At 39.7% G+C, this 14,769-nt stretch overlaps 2 protein-coding genes across 25 annotated transcripts in view; one reads left to right on the top strand and one right to left on the bottom strand.

The window, feature by feature from the left end:
- The window catches only part of PLCE1 (phospholipase C epsilon 1), a 202,716-nt gene extending 200,943 nt beyond the window's left edge, over positions 1-1,773 (top strand). For 18 of the 22 annotated variants that reach the window (XM_061635501.1, XM_061635499.1, XM_061635492.1 and 15 more), the window contains one exon: positions 601-1,773. The gene's annotated coding sequence lies outside the window, so the exon portion shown is untranslated. The remainder of the gene's footprint in view (positions 1-600) is intronic. The other 4 variants (XM_061635503.1, XM_061635506.1, XM_061635505.1 and 1 more) reach the window with 2 other exon arrangements.
- NOC3L (NOC3 like DNA replication regulator) overlaps positions 1-14,769 on the bottom strand; it is a 47,871-nt gene that overhangs the window by 12,150 nt on the left and 20,952 nt on the right. The window contains exons 17-21 of one of the 3 annotated variants that reach the window (XM_061635507.1): positions 14,472-14,653; positions 12,963-13,091; positions 8,630-8,727; positions 6,154-6,238; positions 635-865 (exon numbers count right to left, since the gene is read on the bottom strand). In XM_061635507.1, coding sequence (XP_061491491.1) covers positions 686-865; positions 6,154-6,238; positions 8,630-8,727; positions 12,963-13,091; positions 14,472-14,653 — 674 coding nt within the window. In that variant the 3' untranslated portion in view covers positions 635-685. Of the gene's footprint in view, positions 1-634; positions 866-5,821; positions 6,055-6,153; positions 6,239-8,629; positions 8,728-12,962; positions 13,092-14,471; positions 14,654-14,769 lie in introns of those variants that run through there. The other 2 variants (XM_061635508.1, XM_061635509.1) reach the window with 2 other exon arrangements.

Raw genomic sequence — 14,769 nt, 5'->3', positions numbered from 1 at the left:
CCAAATGTCTCTTCTTGCCCACTTCTGCTGCCCAATGAATGAAACAAGCCAATTTGGCATGTCCAAACCCAGGCTCTTGGTTTATTTCCTCCAAACAAATCATGAGTGGTAAGCTTGGTTTATTTTTGCCTTACTGCTCATGCAGGAAACAAACTATGAGCCTAGGTTCAGATGACACACTAAGCCAGACTCTGTGGCGCAGAACCTGAAGAGAAGTACTGTGGAAACTTTTCAGCAGCATGCACCAGCCCACTGCTTGTTCATATTAAACCATTGTATGGTTTAATGTGACATGCAAACTGGGGCCACTGGCTATCTCTGTTCGTTCTATTAATAAGTCATTCCAAGAAAATCCTCCTTTCTGAACTAATCTAATCATGACAACAGAGAAGTCTCCAGTTTAAGCTCATTTATCTTAATGGGAGAAATTTGAACAATGGAATACTTCCCTTTTGCTAGATCATGCTCATTCAATTATGTCAGCAGTATTAAGTAATCAATTGATCAAAACCTTTTAAAAAAAATCTTGAAGGAACTCAACTTTTAAAACCAATTTCAAATGAAATATTTAAACCTTGTGTTTTTACTTCCTGATTTTAGGGAATTACAAAGGCCTTAAATACAAGAGACAAAAGCCAGTGACATTGACAGAAGCAGAGAAAATGATGGAGATGTGTCGATTCCTTCACCTCCTTCTGTGAGCAGTCTGTCTTCTTTTGGGGGTGGGTGGTATAACTGGAACATGTCTAAGTAAGAGACAAACCTTGATGCAGTGGAGAAAGTCACTGCTAAGGTACTGGCTGGTCCAGCTGAAACTCAGATGCCAGTGCAGATGTAATCTAGTCACTGCTCCTGGTGGCAAATTCTGTGAATAGTGAATGAAGTTATATTTTTAAGGCTTCAGAGGATTACCCGGGAAGCATTGGAAATTATACCCCCCTTTGTGTTCACATTACCCTCCTGTCCAAAGGTAATGAAAGTATACACCTTAAATTGTCCATTGCAAATAGAAACCTGCCTTTTTAGAATAAGAGTTTAATTAGGCATCTTAAGGGAAAATGAAGGTTGAGGATGTTCTGTAGTACGTTACATTTAAAAATGCACTTTTAAAAGTTCCTTCTAAACACATACTTTTAGGTGATGCATACAAAAGTACATTGTAACTCATAAATTTCAGTATGGAGAATATAAACAGTTTATGATTTGTCACCTTAATGTCAGTGTCCAGTTGTCAATATACATTTCTTCATGCAATGTATCCTAGTTTTTGTTTTTTTAAAAATGATTATTTATTTTAATATGTACCACTGTATAATGTATTTATCGTGGCTTGCTTTACAGAAAAATTATACAGTATGTATCTCGGTTTTGAGAAGATAAGCATTATAATAAAAAGTACATTCAGGTTAAGCATTCTGAAGTTCAGTAGTTGACTATTATAAAGGTGTTCTGGGGGGGGGGAAATAACAGCTTGAATTTTCCCCCCATCTGAATTCTTAACAAAAACTTCAACATTGTAATGTCAAAGTAAAAAAACTATTGTGAAAGTATTTTCATTATTACTGTAGTTGGCAGCCTTATTTAAGGAAAAAAGCCATTTAAACCTAAAGCATATTGAAGTGTTCATTTCATTGTCAGTATAAATAACCCACTTCTATTTACGTAAAAATATTTGTAAAAATTTGTATGTGCTTGCAAAATCATGGGCTTTTGGTGTTTTTATAAGGCTGTTAGCACTGCCTATAACTTTTCTTCCTTTTGTCAATATACAATTAAAGCAATTTAACACTCCCCATATATAGACCATACAAGAATTGACATGATCACCGATTCTGCCTTATTTTTAATAATCATAGTACAAATTAAATCGTTCAAAATAGGCTTTGTGGAACCTACAGCAAAGCACCTGCTGATCACCGAGATCATATTGTGTGAATAAATCAAGAAAGAGGCCAGTTTAGTTAACTAAAGTTCAAAGAAAGCAAAATGCTGAAAAACAATTTGAACCTTAATGGAATGGAATGCCATAATCAGATTGGATCTTCTACAAAGCTTAATGCTCACTGCTTGCAAAATGTACCATTCACCTCTAGTACAAAAAGGCCCCTTCAAGTCAAAGAGGAAGCAGTAGGAAGCTATCATGAAGTGAAGAAATCAAGTTTAACTCAAAAAACCTTCATTTAAAGTAAATTAGCTAAAGGGGAAGGGGGGGTGTCAAGACTTAAATCCAGAAAAGACTATTGTTTATTATTCGTAGGACTTGATAGAGGAATAATGTTATAAGCAGAAAGTAAATACATGTCTGAAACAACTGAAAACAAACACAGCTGAATATATGCACATGCTGCCTCCTTGAGGTAAGATCTAGATTGTAACTGTGTTGATCAGTCCCCATAAGCCAGTGGTGGGGAACCTTTTTCTGCCAGAGGGTCACATTCCCTTCTGGGCAAACTTCCAGGAACCACATGCCAATAGTGGGCAGAGGTAGAAGTGGACAGAACTACTAATGTGCATTTTATCTTTGTACAATAGGCTAGTTTTTTCACACTCACCCATCCCTCTCTATCCTCTGCATGTAAGCAAAAGACATCATTAGCCTACGGACACATTTCAACCAAGCAAAAATTGCTCAAGGAGGGTGCAAAGGAGGGCTGCTGTGTGGGAGGATGTTGGGCCTGGGAAAAATTCTGAGGGCCAGACAGAGAGGCCTAGAGGGCTGCATTTGGGCCCTGGGCCTCAGGTTCCCCATCCCTGCCATGAGCACTAGACCCACTTCAGGTACTCTATGTCTTAGCCAAAAAAACTGATGTTTTGATGATCACACTTTAAAAGGCTTGCAACAAATGAAACACAGTGCTATGATATGACAACACGATGAAAAGAGCTTACTATACCCCACCTTTGTGTTCATAGCACTTAAGACAAGCCATGGCTTACAAGAAAAACTATGTTCCTGAAAACTGTGGACCTAACAAAGTGAGGAATTAAAAGTAAGTCCTGTATACTTACATCAGGAACCGCATATTATATATAAGCCCTTATAACGTTGCATTTATAACAGTGCTTCCACTCTACTCACAGCACTCATATGGTGATCTAAAAATGGTCTTTGGTTGGCCTGAGGATTTCAAAAAGTGTTGCTTCTATCACCAGCTGTCATATGGTACTGATCATAAACCTGTGCGACCATTAATACTGGTATGAAACAAGTTTCAAAAATCCCATCTACACAGGAACAGCCATTAGTGTAAAAAACTGATCCAAAGTGTTCAGAAGAAAAAGAATTATATGTACATCATATATGTCCCTCCCATCCCCCTCAAAAAACCCACCCCATTTCACTATCCGTGGCAAAGTGGCTGCTACAAAAATATTTTTTTGGTGTAACTGACTAATACAGAAGAGCCGCTGTTAGTATTCCAACTTGTAGCTACAGTAGTTTTAAATTATATAGCCATGAGAGTGGCTGTATACTATAGCCAGAGTGGGTTTTTCACATTCCGCAATGTTAAATTGAAAATACCCCCCATGCCATTCTGATGCTTCCCATAAGCTCATTTCAAAACAAAACCTTATAAAATTTATAATCCTGAACTCAGAAATGCTTGCTTAAAACACTCTCAATATTCATGGCAATACATAAAACAGTCAGAGAGAATCGAGAATTCAAAGTGTAAAAAGAAAAAAAAACCTCAGCCCTTTTGGACTTTTTTCTCTGAGTTCTCATAATCTGTTCAAATTCATTAAAAATCAGCCATGTTCACAGAGTACCTGTAATCCTAATACTTACCTTGCCCCATATGCGGACCTTCATCTTCTGCAGTTAAAAGTTAAAAAAATGCCTGGCTGGTTTTTAATTAATTTAAGAAATTTTTGCTGGCAGCCTATGATAACGCAGGGCATGCTCAGTAAGAACCAACTGTCAGATTTCTAAAAGCCAGACTCACAGCTGCTGGGCTTGCCTAATCGGGGCCACACCCACACCAGACCTTGATTTCACGTGAGACAGTCATGGCTTCCCTCAGAGAATCCTGGGAAGTGTAGTTTGTGAAGGGTGTTGAGAGGAGACTCCTGTTCCACTGAGAGTGCTTCAGTGGCCAGACTGGTTTAACAGTCAGCCACTCTGATTGAAGTTCTATGAGGGGAACAGGGCCTCTCCTAGCAACTCTCAGCACCCTTCACTAACTACACTTCCCAGGATTCTTTGAGAGAAGCCATGACTGTCCAAAGTGAAATAAAGGTCTGGTGTGGATGTGGCCAGGGACAGCTTTGGTTTCAATTTGGGTGGGAGGCTACATGTGCCTGCTGTAGAATAAAAAGGTGGGGAAAACGCGGAAAAACAATGATACTGTTCACAATGTTTTCCTTTTGGAAAGGGGCTTCCCTTCTGCTCAGTGCCCACCCACCCAATCTCCTCCCCCTCCCCAGGTCAGTGTTGGACTACAACCTGGGAGACCAGGGTTTGAATCCCCACGCAGCCATGAAGCTCCCTGGGTGACCTTGGGCCAGTCACTGCCTCTCAGCCTCAGAGGAAGGCAATGGTAAAACCACCTCTGAATACCGTTTACCATAAAAACCGTATTCAAAGGGTCACCATAGGTGAGGATTGACTTGAAGGCAGTCCATTTCCATTTTCAAACATGATTGCACAGAAATAAATCCCATTGAACTCAAAAAGTATGCAAACGATCAAACCCATCCTCCCTTCTCTTCCCTCCTATACCTTCCCTCCCCCTTCCTTTGCCCCTCCCTCCCCATCCCCTTCCAATCCCCTCCTTCCCCTTCCGCCCCTCCCCTTCCTCCTCCCCATCATCAGTTTTACCTATCTTAAGCATGATTGCATGGAAGTAAATACCACTGAACTCTATAAGCATGCAAATGATCAAACCTGCCCTCCCCTCCCCCTTCCTTTGCCCCCCTCCAATACGCTCCTTCCCCCTCCCCTTCCTCCTCCACCATGGTCAGTTTTTCCTATCCTAAGCATGATTGCATAGGAGTAAATCCCATTGAACTCAATAAGTATGCAAATAATTAGACCTGCTTTTCCCCTCCTTCCCTTCTCCCTTCCCCTCTCCTGCCCTCCTCCTTCTTCCTCCTCCCTTGTCCACTCCAGCCCTCCCTTCCTCCTCCCCCCGGTCAATTTTACCTATCCTAAGCATGATTGCATGGGAGTAAATTGCACTGAATTCAATAAACATGCAAATGATCAAACCTGTCCTCCTCCCCTCCCCATCCAGCCTGCTCCCACCCCAGTCCTCCCCTCTGCATTTCCTCCCCTCCCCTCCCTCCTCCTCCCCTCCCCATCCCCTGTGGTCAGTTTCCCCTATCCTAAGCATGATTGCAGGGGAGTAAATCCCACTGAACTCAATAAGCATGCAAATGATCAATCCATTCTCAGCAAACTTGCACAGGATCCCATTTCTCACCTCCCAGATTAAAAAGCAGGGAAATTCACTAATAGGCAAAAAAACCTTGCGGTTTAATAACGTAGCTATAGCCCACAGATGTTTCTATCCAACTTTAAAAAGCAGGGAAATTGGGCAGCTATAGTGAATGCACCAGGGGAGCAGGAGACCCGACCCCCTCTCTGAGATATTGGACTGCCCTACAAATTGGTCAAAATGTAAACACCATTTGGATTGGTCTTTCACAGTCCAATCCACTTGCTGTGTAGCTTGCAAGAATTTGGTAACGTGCCTCTGAGCATATGGTGAGCATATTTGCTGAATTCCTAACACACACTCTCAGATCTACCCCAAGTCGATAAGGTATTCCGAAACACAGTTCTCTTCATTAACTTCGATCCTGAAAATCCAGCATCCATTATTAAAAAAAGTTTTATTTTAATTATTTGTAGAACAGGTCACTGTTTCTTTCATATATTTGGTTCCTTTAAATACATGGCATTGACTTACAACGTAATTATGACCCTGGCAATGTCTTTAAGTGTTTGGCAAAATCCAGGGCTCCTTGGGGAGCAGGTTTTCCAAAATGAATCTTAAACAGTTCATTCAAGTCTTCAATCAGAAATGACTCCTCTTGTAAAAATTTACCCTGAAATGAATAAGTATTATAGTTTCATAAAGTAAAATCAAAATTTCACATTTTAAGTGATAGCATGCGATTTAAGAAGAGAATATTGCAAGGCAGTACCTTTTTCCTGGGTGCTACAGATGCAACTTGAGGATGAAAATTCATACTTTTCATACTGTAGGCCTCAAAAAGTTCTGTAGGTGATCTGTGATGCAAGTTTCATTTTAATATATTATTTGCAAAAAAATAACTTGTACCGTAAACAAATTTAGAAGAAAAAAAAAGCATAGATGGCACTAAATTTTAATCATACAAATCCAGACTGGGGAATTGAACAGCCTTTCAGAGCACCTTTAAAATTTGCCAAACTGGCTATCAACTGAGACAAACAAAAAAAACCTGGAAAAAATGGAGTAAGAAATCCTGCTATGCATACAGACAACTTCCTGCCTTTCCTATCACTAGGAAGGGGGAATGGCTTGTGAATGCCTGAGGCAGGGAGATAATTTGGGAGCACAGAGTGCAAGGGTGAAGTTGCTGGTTAAACAATAAAAAGTTATTTTCCAATCAGGAAAAGAACTCAGAAACTGGATTCACCCATCAATGACAATTACCTTATGATAACTAAATAAAGCTTCCAGGTTCAGAGGCAATAGGCCACTAAATCACAGTTGCTGTGGAAGGAGCTATTGCAGGCTTCCCAGAAGCACCTGACTGGTCATTGAGAGAAAAAGGATAGATCTTGTCTCATTTAGTTATTTATTTATTGCATTTGTATACCGCCCCATAGCTGAAGCTCTCTGGGCAGTTTACAACGATTAAAAACATTAAAAACAAATATACAAATTTAAAAACACATTTTTTAAAAAGCAATTTAAAACACATGCTAAAATGCCTGGGAGAAGAGGAAAGTCTTGACCTGGCACCGAACAGATAACAGTGCTGGAGCGATGCGCACCTCATCAGGGAAATCATTCCATAATTGGGGGGCCACCACTGAGAAGGCCCTCTCCCTTGTTGCCAGACTCCCACCTTCCCTCCCAGTAGGCACCCGGAGAGGGCCTTCGATGTTGAGCGTAGTGTACAGGTGAGTTTGTGTCAGGAGAGGCGTTCCATCAGGTATTGTGGTCCTAAGCAGTGTAACGCTTTATAGGTTAAAACCAGCACCTTGAATCGAGCTTGGAAACATACAGGCAGCCAAAGCCAGAATTGGTTTTATATGTTCGAACCATCTGGCCCCTGTTAGCAATCTGGCTACTGCATTTTGCACAAGCTGCAGCTTCTGAACTGTCTTCAAAGGCAGCCCCATGTAGAGCGCATTGCAGTAATCTAACCTGGAGATTACCAGAGCATGGACAACTGAATCCAGGTTATCCCTGTCCAGATAGGGGTGTAGCTGGGCCACCAACTGAAGTTGGTAGAAGGTACTCCGTGCCACCGAAGCTACCTGAACTTTAAGTGACAGAGATGGTTCTAGGAGAACCCCCAAGCTATGAACCTGCTCCTTCAGGGGGAGTGCAACCCCATCCAGGACAGGTTGGATATCCACCATCCGGTCAGAAGAACCACCCACTAGCAGCATCTCAGTCTTGTCTGGATTGAGCCTCAGTTTATTAGCCCACATCCAGTCCATTGTCACAGCCAGGCACTGGTTCAGCATATTGACAGCCTCACCTGAAGAAGATGAAAAGGAGAAATGGAGCTGATTGTCATCAGCATACTGATGGCAACGCACTCCAAAGCTCCGGATGACTGCACCCAACATTTTCATATAGATGTTGAACAGCATGGGGAACAGAACTGACCCCTGTGGAACCCCATACTGGAGAGTCCAGAGTGCCGAGTAATATTCCCCAAGCACCACCTTCTGGAGCCGACCTGCCAAGTAGGAGCGGAACCAGCACCATGCAGTCCCTCCCACTCCCAACTCAGCCAGTCTTCTCAGAAGGATACCATGGTTGATGGTATTGAAACCCGCAGAGAGATCAAGGAGAATCAACACACTTCCCCTGTCTCTCTCCTGACAGAGGTCATCATACAGGGCGACCAAGGCTGTTTCCGTGCCAAAACCAGGCCTGAAACCCGACTGAAATGGATCCAGATAATCGGTCTCATCCAAGAGTGTCTGGAGCTGGCCTGTCACCACTCGCTCGAGGACCTTGCCCAGGAATGGAACATTTGCTACCGGCCTAAAGTTATTAAGATTTTCTGGGTCCAGGGAGAGTCTCTTTAGGAGTGGTCTCACTACTGCCTCACTACTGCAGGACTTCCCACCCCCAACATTTATTTATTTATTTTTATCATTTATGAATTGCTTCCCATAAAAACATCCCAAAGCAATTTTAACAATGAAAATATATATAAAAACAATTTCAAGTCCGATACAGATATAAGCCAAGATAAAAATCTTCACTTAAAAGGCTTGTTGAAAATGGAAAAGTAATAAGCATCAAAAAGATAATACAAGTGGTGCTTGTCTGATTCATAATAGGACGGACTTCTAAAGGGTAGGTACCACCACACTAAAATCCCAATTCCTAAATGATACTTTTGAAACTTTAGACACTATTTTTCAAAACCCAGTCATTTCTCTCACCTCCGGCTAAATTCATGCTCAAGAGATTCGGACCCTTCTGCCGGGGCACCAGCAACAAGATGAGCTGCAAATTTCTTAACAACTGGATGGTAATGCCTCTGGGGAAAAAAGGGGTATTAATGAGAGAAAGAAGATTGTAGGTTTTCCTTTACTGATGCAATGCATTTGGCTATTTGATAAAAACGTTATTATAAAAGTTATATTCTCTCAGCTTTAGGAACAAAAAAACACTTGGTTAAACTTCCCATGATTTCCCAGAAAATTATGATTGGGTAATCTTAAGCCTTTTCCAGTAAGAGTTAAACTTCCAGCAATTCGTCATAATCCAGCAATTCGTCATTTAAGGTAGTCATTGTAATCTAAAAATAGGCGTAGTTGCTAAAAAGCATGACTAGAAAAGCTTCAATATACAAAAGTCAATACGAATATAAGTTTACCAATAGCCTGTTGCCTGGAGCATCAATGCTTAGAGCAGACTGAATATCTGGATCCATTTCAGTCTGGCTTTAGGCCCGATCATGGCTTTGAAACTACTCGGAAACTTGGACTTCCGGGAAGGGTGACTTAGCCTGTGCCTGCTTTTGAGACGGGCTCCTGCCTCAAAAGAAGCTTATTCAGATATATCAGTCAGATTTTTTTTTTTTTTGACTGATTAAACTTCTCCCGGGTAGGGAGAAACGAAGAGATTAACCTCAAAGCCTATTTTTGTTGGGACGACCAGATCTCATTAATTTATGGGACGAGGTCCAGCCGACGAAGGTGGGACGGATTTTCAACAACAAGCTCTATCTGATAAAGCGAACGTTCATCTTACCTTCTAAGAGAGAACGCACTAACAGGCAAGCACCCTTCTTTCTATATTTTTCTTTTACTTGACTTAAATTGTTGCTGTTTAAAAGAGATTTGCCAGATTGATCGGTTTTTGACATCTCACTGGGGAGCCATAACTTCTCTCTGCTACTCACTAATTAATAGCTTATCTCTGTTTTTGTTGCAAAAAGCTGTCCTGGATTTGCATTCTAAAGATATACACAGAAGAGGGATTTCTATTCCAGATTTTTATTTTGAAGAATATTATATTGTCTGAGACTACTCTCTTTTTGGTCTATTTTATTTTGACGAATCTGTTTCCTGACGACCGCCATTAATTGTTTCGATCCTGGGAACTGCATTTTGTTTACTTAAGCATGGAGAGATAAGGCTGTCTGCTCTGTTTATACTGTGATGTCACCAAGTTTGGAGTATTAACCCAATTGTTGCTGAAATAAGAAGTGGTTTTCCTATATTTTTCTTTTAAAATGGCAATTAAGAAAGTGGCTGAGAATCTGGAAATAACTATGTTTCAGAAAATAATGGATGAGATTGAGATAACGAAACAAAACCTGCGACAGGGTTGTAAGGAGCTGAAAATTGAATTGAGTAAAATGAAGCAGGAGATTAAAGATATAGGGGTCCCTGTGAGAGAGGTGACCCTGGAAGGGGTCCCTGTGAGAGAGGAGACCCCGGAGATTGGAACAAACGTGGAACAGGAAAAAGATTTGGAGTCTATGGACTTTAGAAACAAAATCTATTGTTTGGAGACACAGGAGATTAAAGACATAGGGGTCCTTGTGAGAGAGGAGACCCTGGAGACTGGAACAGGGGTCCCTGTGAGAGAGGAGACCCTGGAGACTGGAACAGGGGTCCCTGTGAGAGAGGAGACCCTGGAGACTGGAACAGGGGTCCCTGTGAGAGAGGAGATCCCGGAGATTGGAACAAACGTGGAACAGGAACAAGATTTGGAGTCTATGGACTTTAGAAATAAAATCTATTGTTTGGAACTCAATGTTATCTCTGAAGAAATTAATGAAGATTCTAGAGATAAAGTTATCAATGGCATGGATAATCTTCTGGACTGGATTGATGTGATGGAGCCCAATATAGAGAAAATCTATGGAATTAACTGCAGCCATGTGACAATGGAAAAACTTTCAAGAGATGACCCAGTGTATTTTGAAAAAAAGAACAGAGATATGATTTTACAGCAGTATTTCAGCAACCTATTCAGAATGGATGGCAAGAAAATATTTGGGATAGAGGTAATTCCCATCAGACTCTTACTATATGACTATGGCTTTGACAGCAAGATTATTATGGAATACTGATAATGGAAGATTGGATACTGAAATTACTGGACTTAACAAGACTACTGAAGATGGAAGATGGAAAATGGAACTAATAGGGATAATAGAACAATGGCTACTGAAATTACTGAACCTAACAGATTCTGATGTGATGGATTAATTGAAATGTTTATTTTGACTATGGTTATGACAATAAGATTATCATAATTAGTAATGAGATGGATTAATCGATATGCTTATCTGGAAAAAAAAAATTGATAGATATATTTCTTAAAGAATTGAAACCTCTCTTTGACTTTTTGTGGAAAGAATAAAGTAATGTTTATGAGATTTGATGATTAAGTAAGATAACTACTGGAGGAAAGTGATTTTATAATATGACTTAAGAGACAGGATTGTTATATATTATAGACTTATAACTGATTTGATCTTTGACAAATGGGAAGTCAATATTTTACTCTTTATTTTTTATTTTTATTTTTTTATTTTTTTTTTTGTTTAATTATTTTTGATTTTGTTTTTTGTCTTTGAATGTTTTATGATTTCGTCTTGTATGTTTTATGAAAATCTGAATAAAAATTATTGAAAAAAAAAAAAAGAAACTACTCGGAAACTTCAACTGGTCAAAAATGCAGCTCTCAGATTACTGGCTGGGGTTGCCAGTTTGTTTACTATAGTCAGAGTGGGTTTAGTGTTTAAAGTCCTAAACAACTTAGGCTCCAAAAGTTTCAGAGGCCATCTTCTTCCCTACAGATCCTCTCGGGTGTTAACATCAGTACAGGGGGCTTTCTTGGTGTTCCACTACCCTCAAAGATTCAGGGGGGCAGTCCAGGAGAGGGCTTTCTCTGTGGCAGTCCCTAAATTGTGGAATCCCCCTCCCTACACAGGTGAGTCTGGTACCTTCACTGTACATTTTTTGGCGAATGGTAAAGACACACACCTCTTTACCCTGGCCTTAGGCACTTGAGAAATGTGTTCTTGGGACCCACTCTATTCCTGTGAATATAATGTGTTTTAATTGTTTTTAATACTGCATTTTAAATTCCTGTACCCCGCTCTGCGACCTGCTGGTGAAAGGCAGGTGATGGTGGTAACAACATTGTCTTCAGATGGCACAGTCCAGGGTACAACCTCCATAAAAAAAGAGCTTTGCATATCACCTCCACATTAACATAGCGCTTCAGAAAGGGCTGCCTGGTCTCTCCCTTTCATCTTTAGAGTCTGTAGCTCTAAGTCAGGAAGGATGAAAGCATGAGCCATTAACACCATTCCATGACAACAGAACAGAACACAAACGGCAGCTGCTTCTCTGTATTCTCAGGTGATTGCAAGAGAGGAGATTATAAGAAGGCAAAGAGGGATCTGGTGAATGTGCAAGTAACCATCTACATGAAATGTAGAACGTGCACATGACCATCCACATGAAATATTACACGCAATTTAGTTATTCAATTCTTTAAGTTTTTGGAACTCATACATCCTGAACTTTTAATACAAAAAAGTAACACAGTATTAGGCAGACAGTCTCACACTCATTTCCTTGGCATCAACCATGGAGCTCAACTATATAGCAAAAGGATTTGGTGGCGAGTGTGGGGATCAAGCCATGGGGATCAAAAAAAAAGAGAAAAAGAGAGGGAGAGGCTGGTAGTTCAAACGTACTTTTGTTAATTACTTTCTCAGTAATTAAGATGATGGGCTCCTGCTGGGAGGAAGGGTAGGATATAAATCAAATAATAAAGAAATAAATAAATTTAGGAGGGAACATGCAAATCAAAAAAAGAATTAAAAGAATGAAAAAGGTTTCTGAAATTAAAAAAAATGTACACCACCCAAGATAACTGATTCACTGCAGTAGAAAAATGTGTGTGTTAGAATTGCTTAATATGTTTTTTAATGTTTTTAACCCTTTTTTAAAGTTGTTTGTTTTTTTAATGTTTTTAACGTTGTTTTGTTTTAATGTATTTTAAGATCTGTTTTATGATGTTTTAAAGTGTTTTTAATGCTTTGTTTGCCGCCCTGGGCTCCTGCTGGGAGGAAGGGTGGGATACAAATTAAATAATAAATAAACGCTGTAAATAAAATCATATGAAATAAGAACCTTCAATCCTAGAAATTTTAAGAAAAAAACAAGTTTTCTGAAGAGAAAAAAGGGCTTCCTCACCTATAAGCACAGAATAAGACAAGAAGCTAGCCTCTGTGACACTCACCCGCAGAGTATGCAATTCCCACACTGCTGTATTCTGAGCATTACAGTACTCTGGTTCTTCTAGCTCAGGAAGGTAAAGTCCACTCCCTTGAGATTCATTGTCTAGGAGAAGGTCTGTCTTCGGGAAAGTCTTAAATGTCATCCAAGGATTATTTTTTTTAAGGAGTCCCACATGAAATGGAATAATCATTACAAAGGTGTTACTATGTTTGCATCAGAAAATAAAATCACCTTAAAAATATAACTAATCATTGATGTCCGAATGTATATGGCCTGCTGGATCATGTTAAAATTCAAATATTCTCTGCTTTCATTTAAAATAAAATGAACCAACTTCATAGACCTCATGTTTGCTGTAATAATTTTCAAATCATGCTAAGAATATTTGATACATGGACCATTTTGTTCACTGTGCTAAAGGAATATTTTATTTGTACCCCACTTCAGGGCAGGCCACAACAAGAAGAAAAAATCTTACAACAGTCCAATGCAATAGCTGCCTTTGCACATAATGCTAAAACCATGGTTTAGCATTAAATTGGATGAGCTTCCACAAGTCTAAGCAAACTTGATTGGGAGTAGAACTTTTGTCAAATCGAAGTTCACTTTCAAAGAATCTCAGCTAAGCATTACGTATGAACCAGAGACTGAACAATTATTAGTTTAAAAAACCAGTTTCATAACCCATGGTTTGAAGATAGCTTATTTAGAAGCTAACCACTGTTTGTTTTAAACCAGTTTTGTATGCAATACCAAGAGAAAAATCCTCTTTCCAGTCATGCAGGAGAAGGAAAGGACGCAAGTCCGATGCTTCATTCATGCTTAGCCACATAGAGTTAAACCATAATTTAGTGCACACCAGGTCAGTATCTAGGAAATTCCAATTAAAATTCAAACTACGTTTAAGATAACTGAACCATCATTTTCAAACTGCAGCAATTACCTGCATCTTAGCTGAAAACCAATAAGCAGTCTCACCATCAAAGTTCTTCTTGAAATAAAATACCCTTTACTGTCATCAGCATATTTATCCTGCAAGTCATCAAGTTCACAGTCCCTGGAGCTATCCTCTAAGTTAAGTATCCATGCAGGCTGTTATAACCTTCTCTAGTGAAAAAGTCACCCTTATTCTTTGAGTGACCAAGTGACCCAGTGGGCTTTTTTCTCTCTAAAAACTAAATCCAGTGAAATGAAAGAGCAAAGGCATCAATGCCCATAGCAGAAAGAACAACTGAAGACACAAACAAGATGAGAGAGCGGCAAAATAGTGGAATGACTTCATCTCTTCTGGCAAGAATGAAAACTTGGTTCAACAAAGTTAAAAGTTAAATGGAACAATCTATATTGCTCTGTGTGTGTGTGTAGAAGTTACAAGGTATGACATGTTTCAAATATAATGTATAAATTTCAACAGGGTGAGCTTTTATGAAACATCCAATAGTTTCCGATCCAAGTGGGACTATATCTACAATTCGGCAAGATATCATTAACTATGTTGATAAGAACTTACATGCATTAACGTTCTGTTGGTTGCCAAAATTCCAATGCAGGAGTCTGGTAGGACATGAAGAGCTACTGTGGAGAGGCGCTTTATGAAAGCAAGAGCCCTCTGCTGGGACACCTGTTTCCTACGTTTGGTGAGCATCACATCAAGGCATTGCAACACTATTGCCACATCTTCATTCGTAGCACCTTAAGATACACACAGTTCAAAACCTCATCTGAATGCAGAAACATATATCAAGAAAATTACCAGGAAAAAACTGAAGGCATTCTGATTGCCCGATACCATTCCTTTAATTTATTCA

The sequence above is a fragment of the Rhineura floridana genome, chromosome 7, assembly GCF_030035675.1.
Source record: "Rhineura floridana isolate rRhiFlo1 chromosome 7, rRhiFlo1.hap2, whole genome shotgun sequence".
NCBI lineage: Eukaryota > Metazoa > Chordata > Lepidosauria > Squamata > Rhineuridae > Rhineura > Rhineura floridana.
Note: the sequence above shows the minus strand (reverse complement) of the source record. Positions and strands in the feature narration are given on the sequence as shown.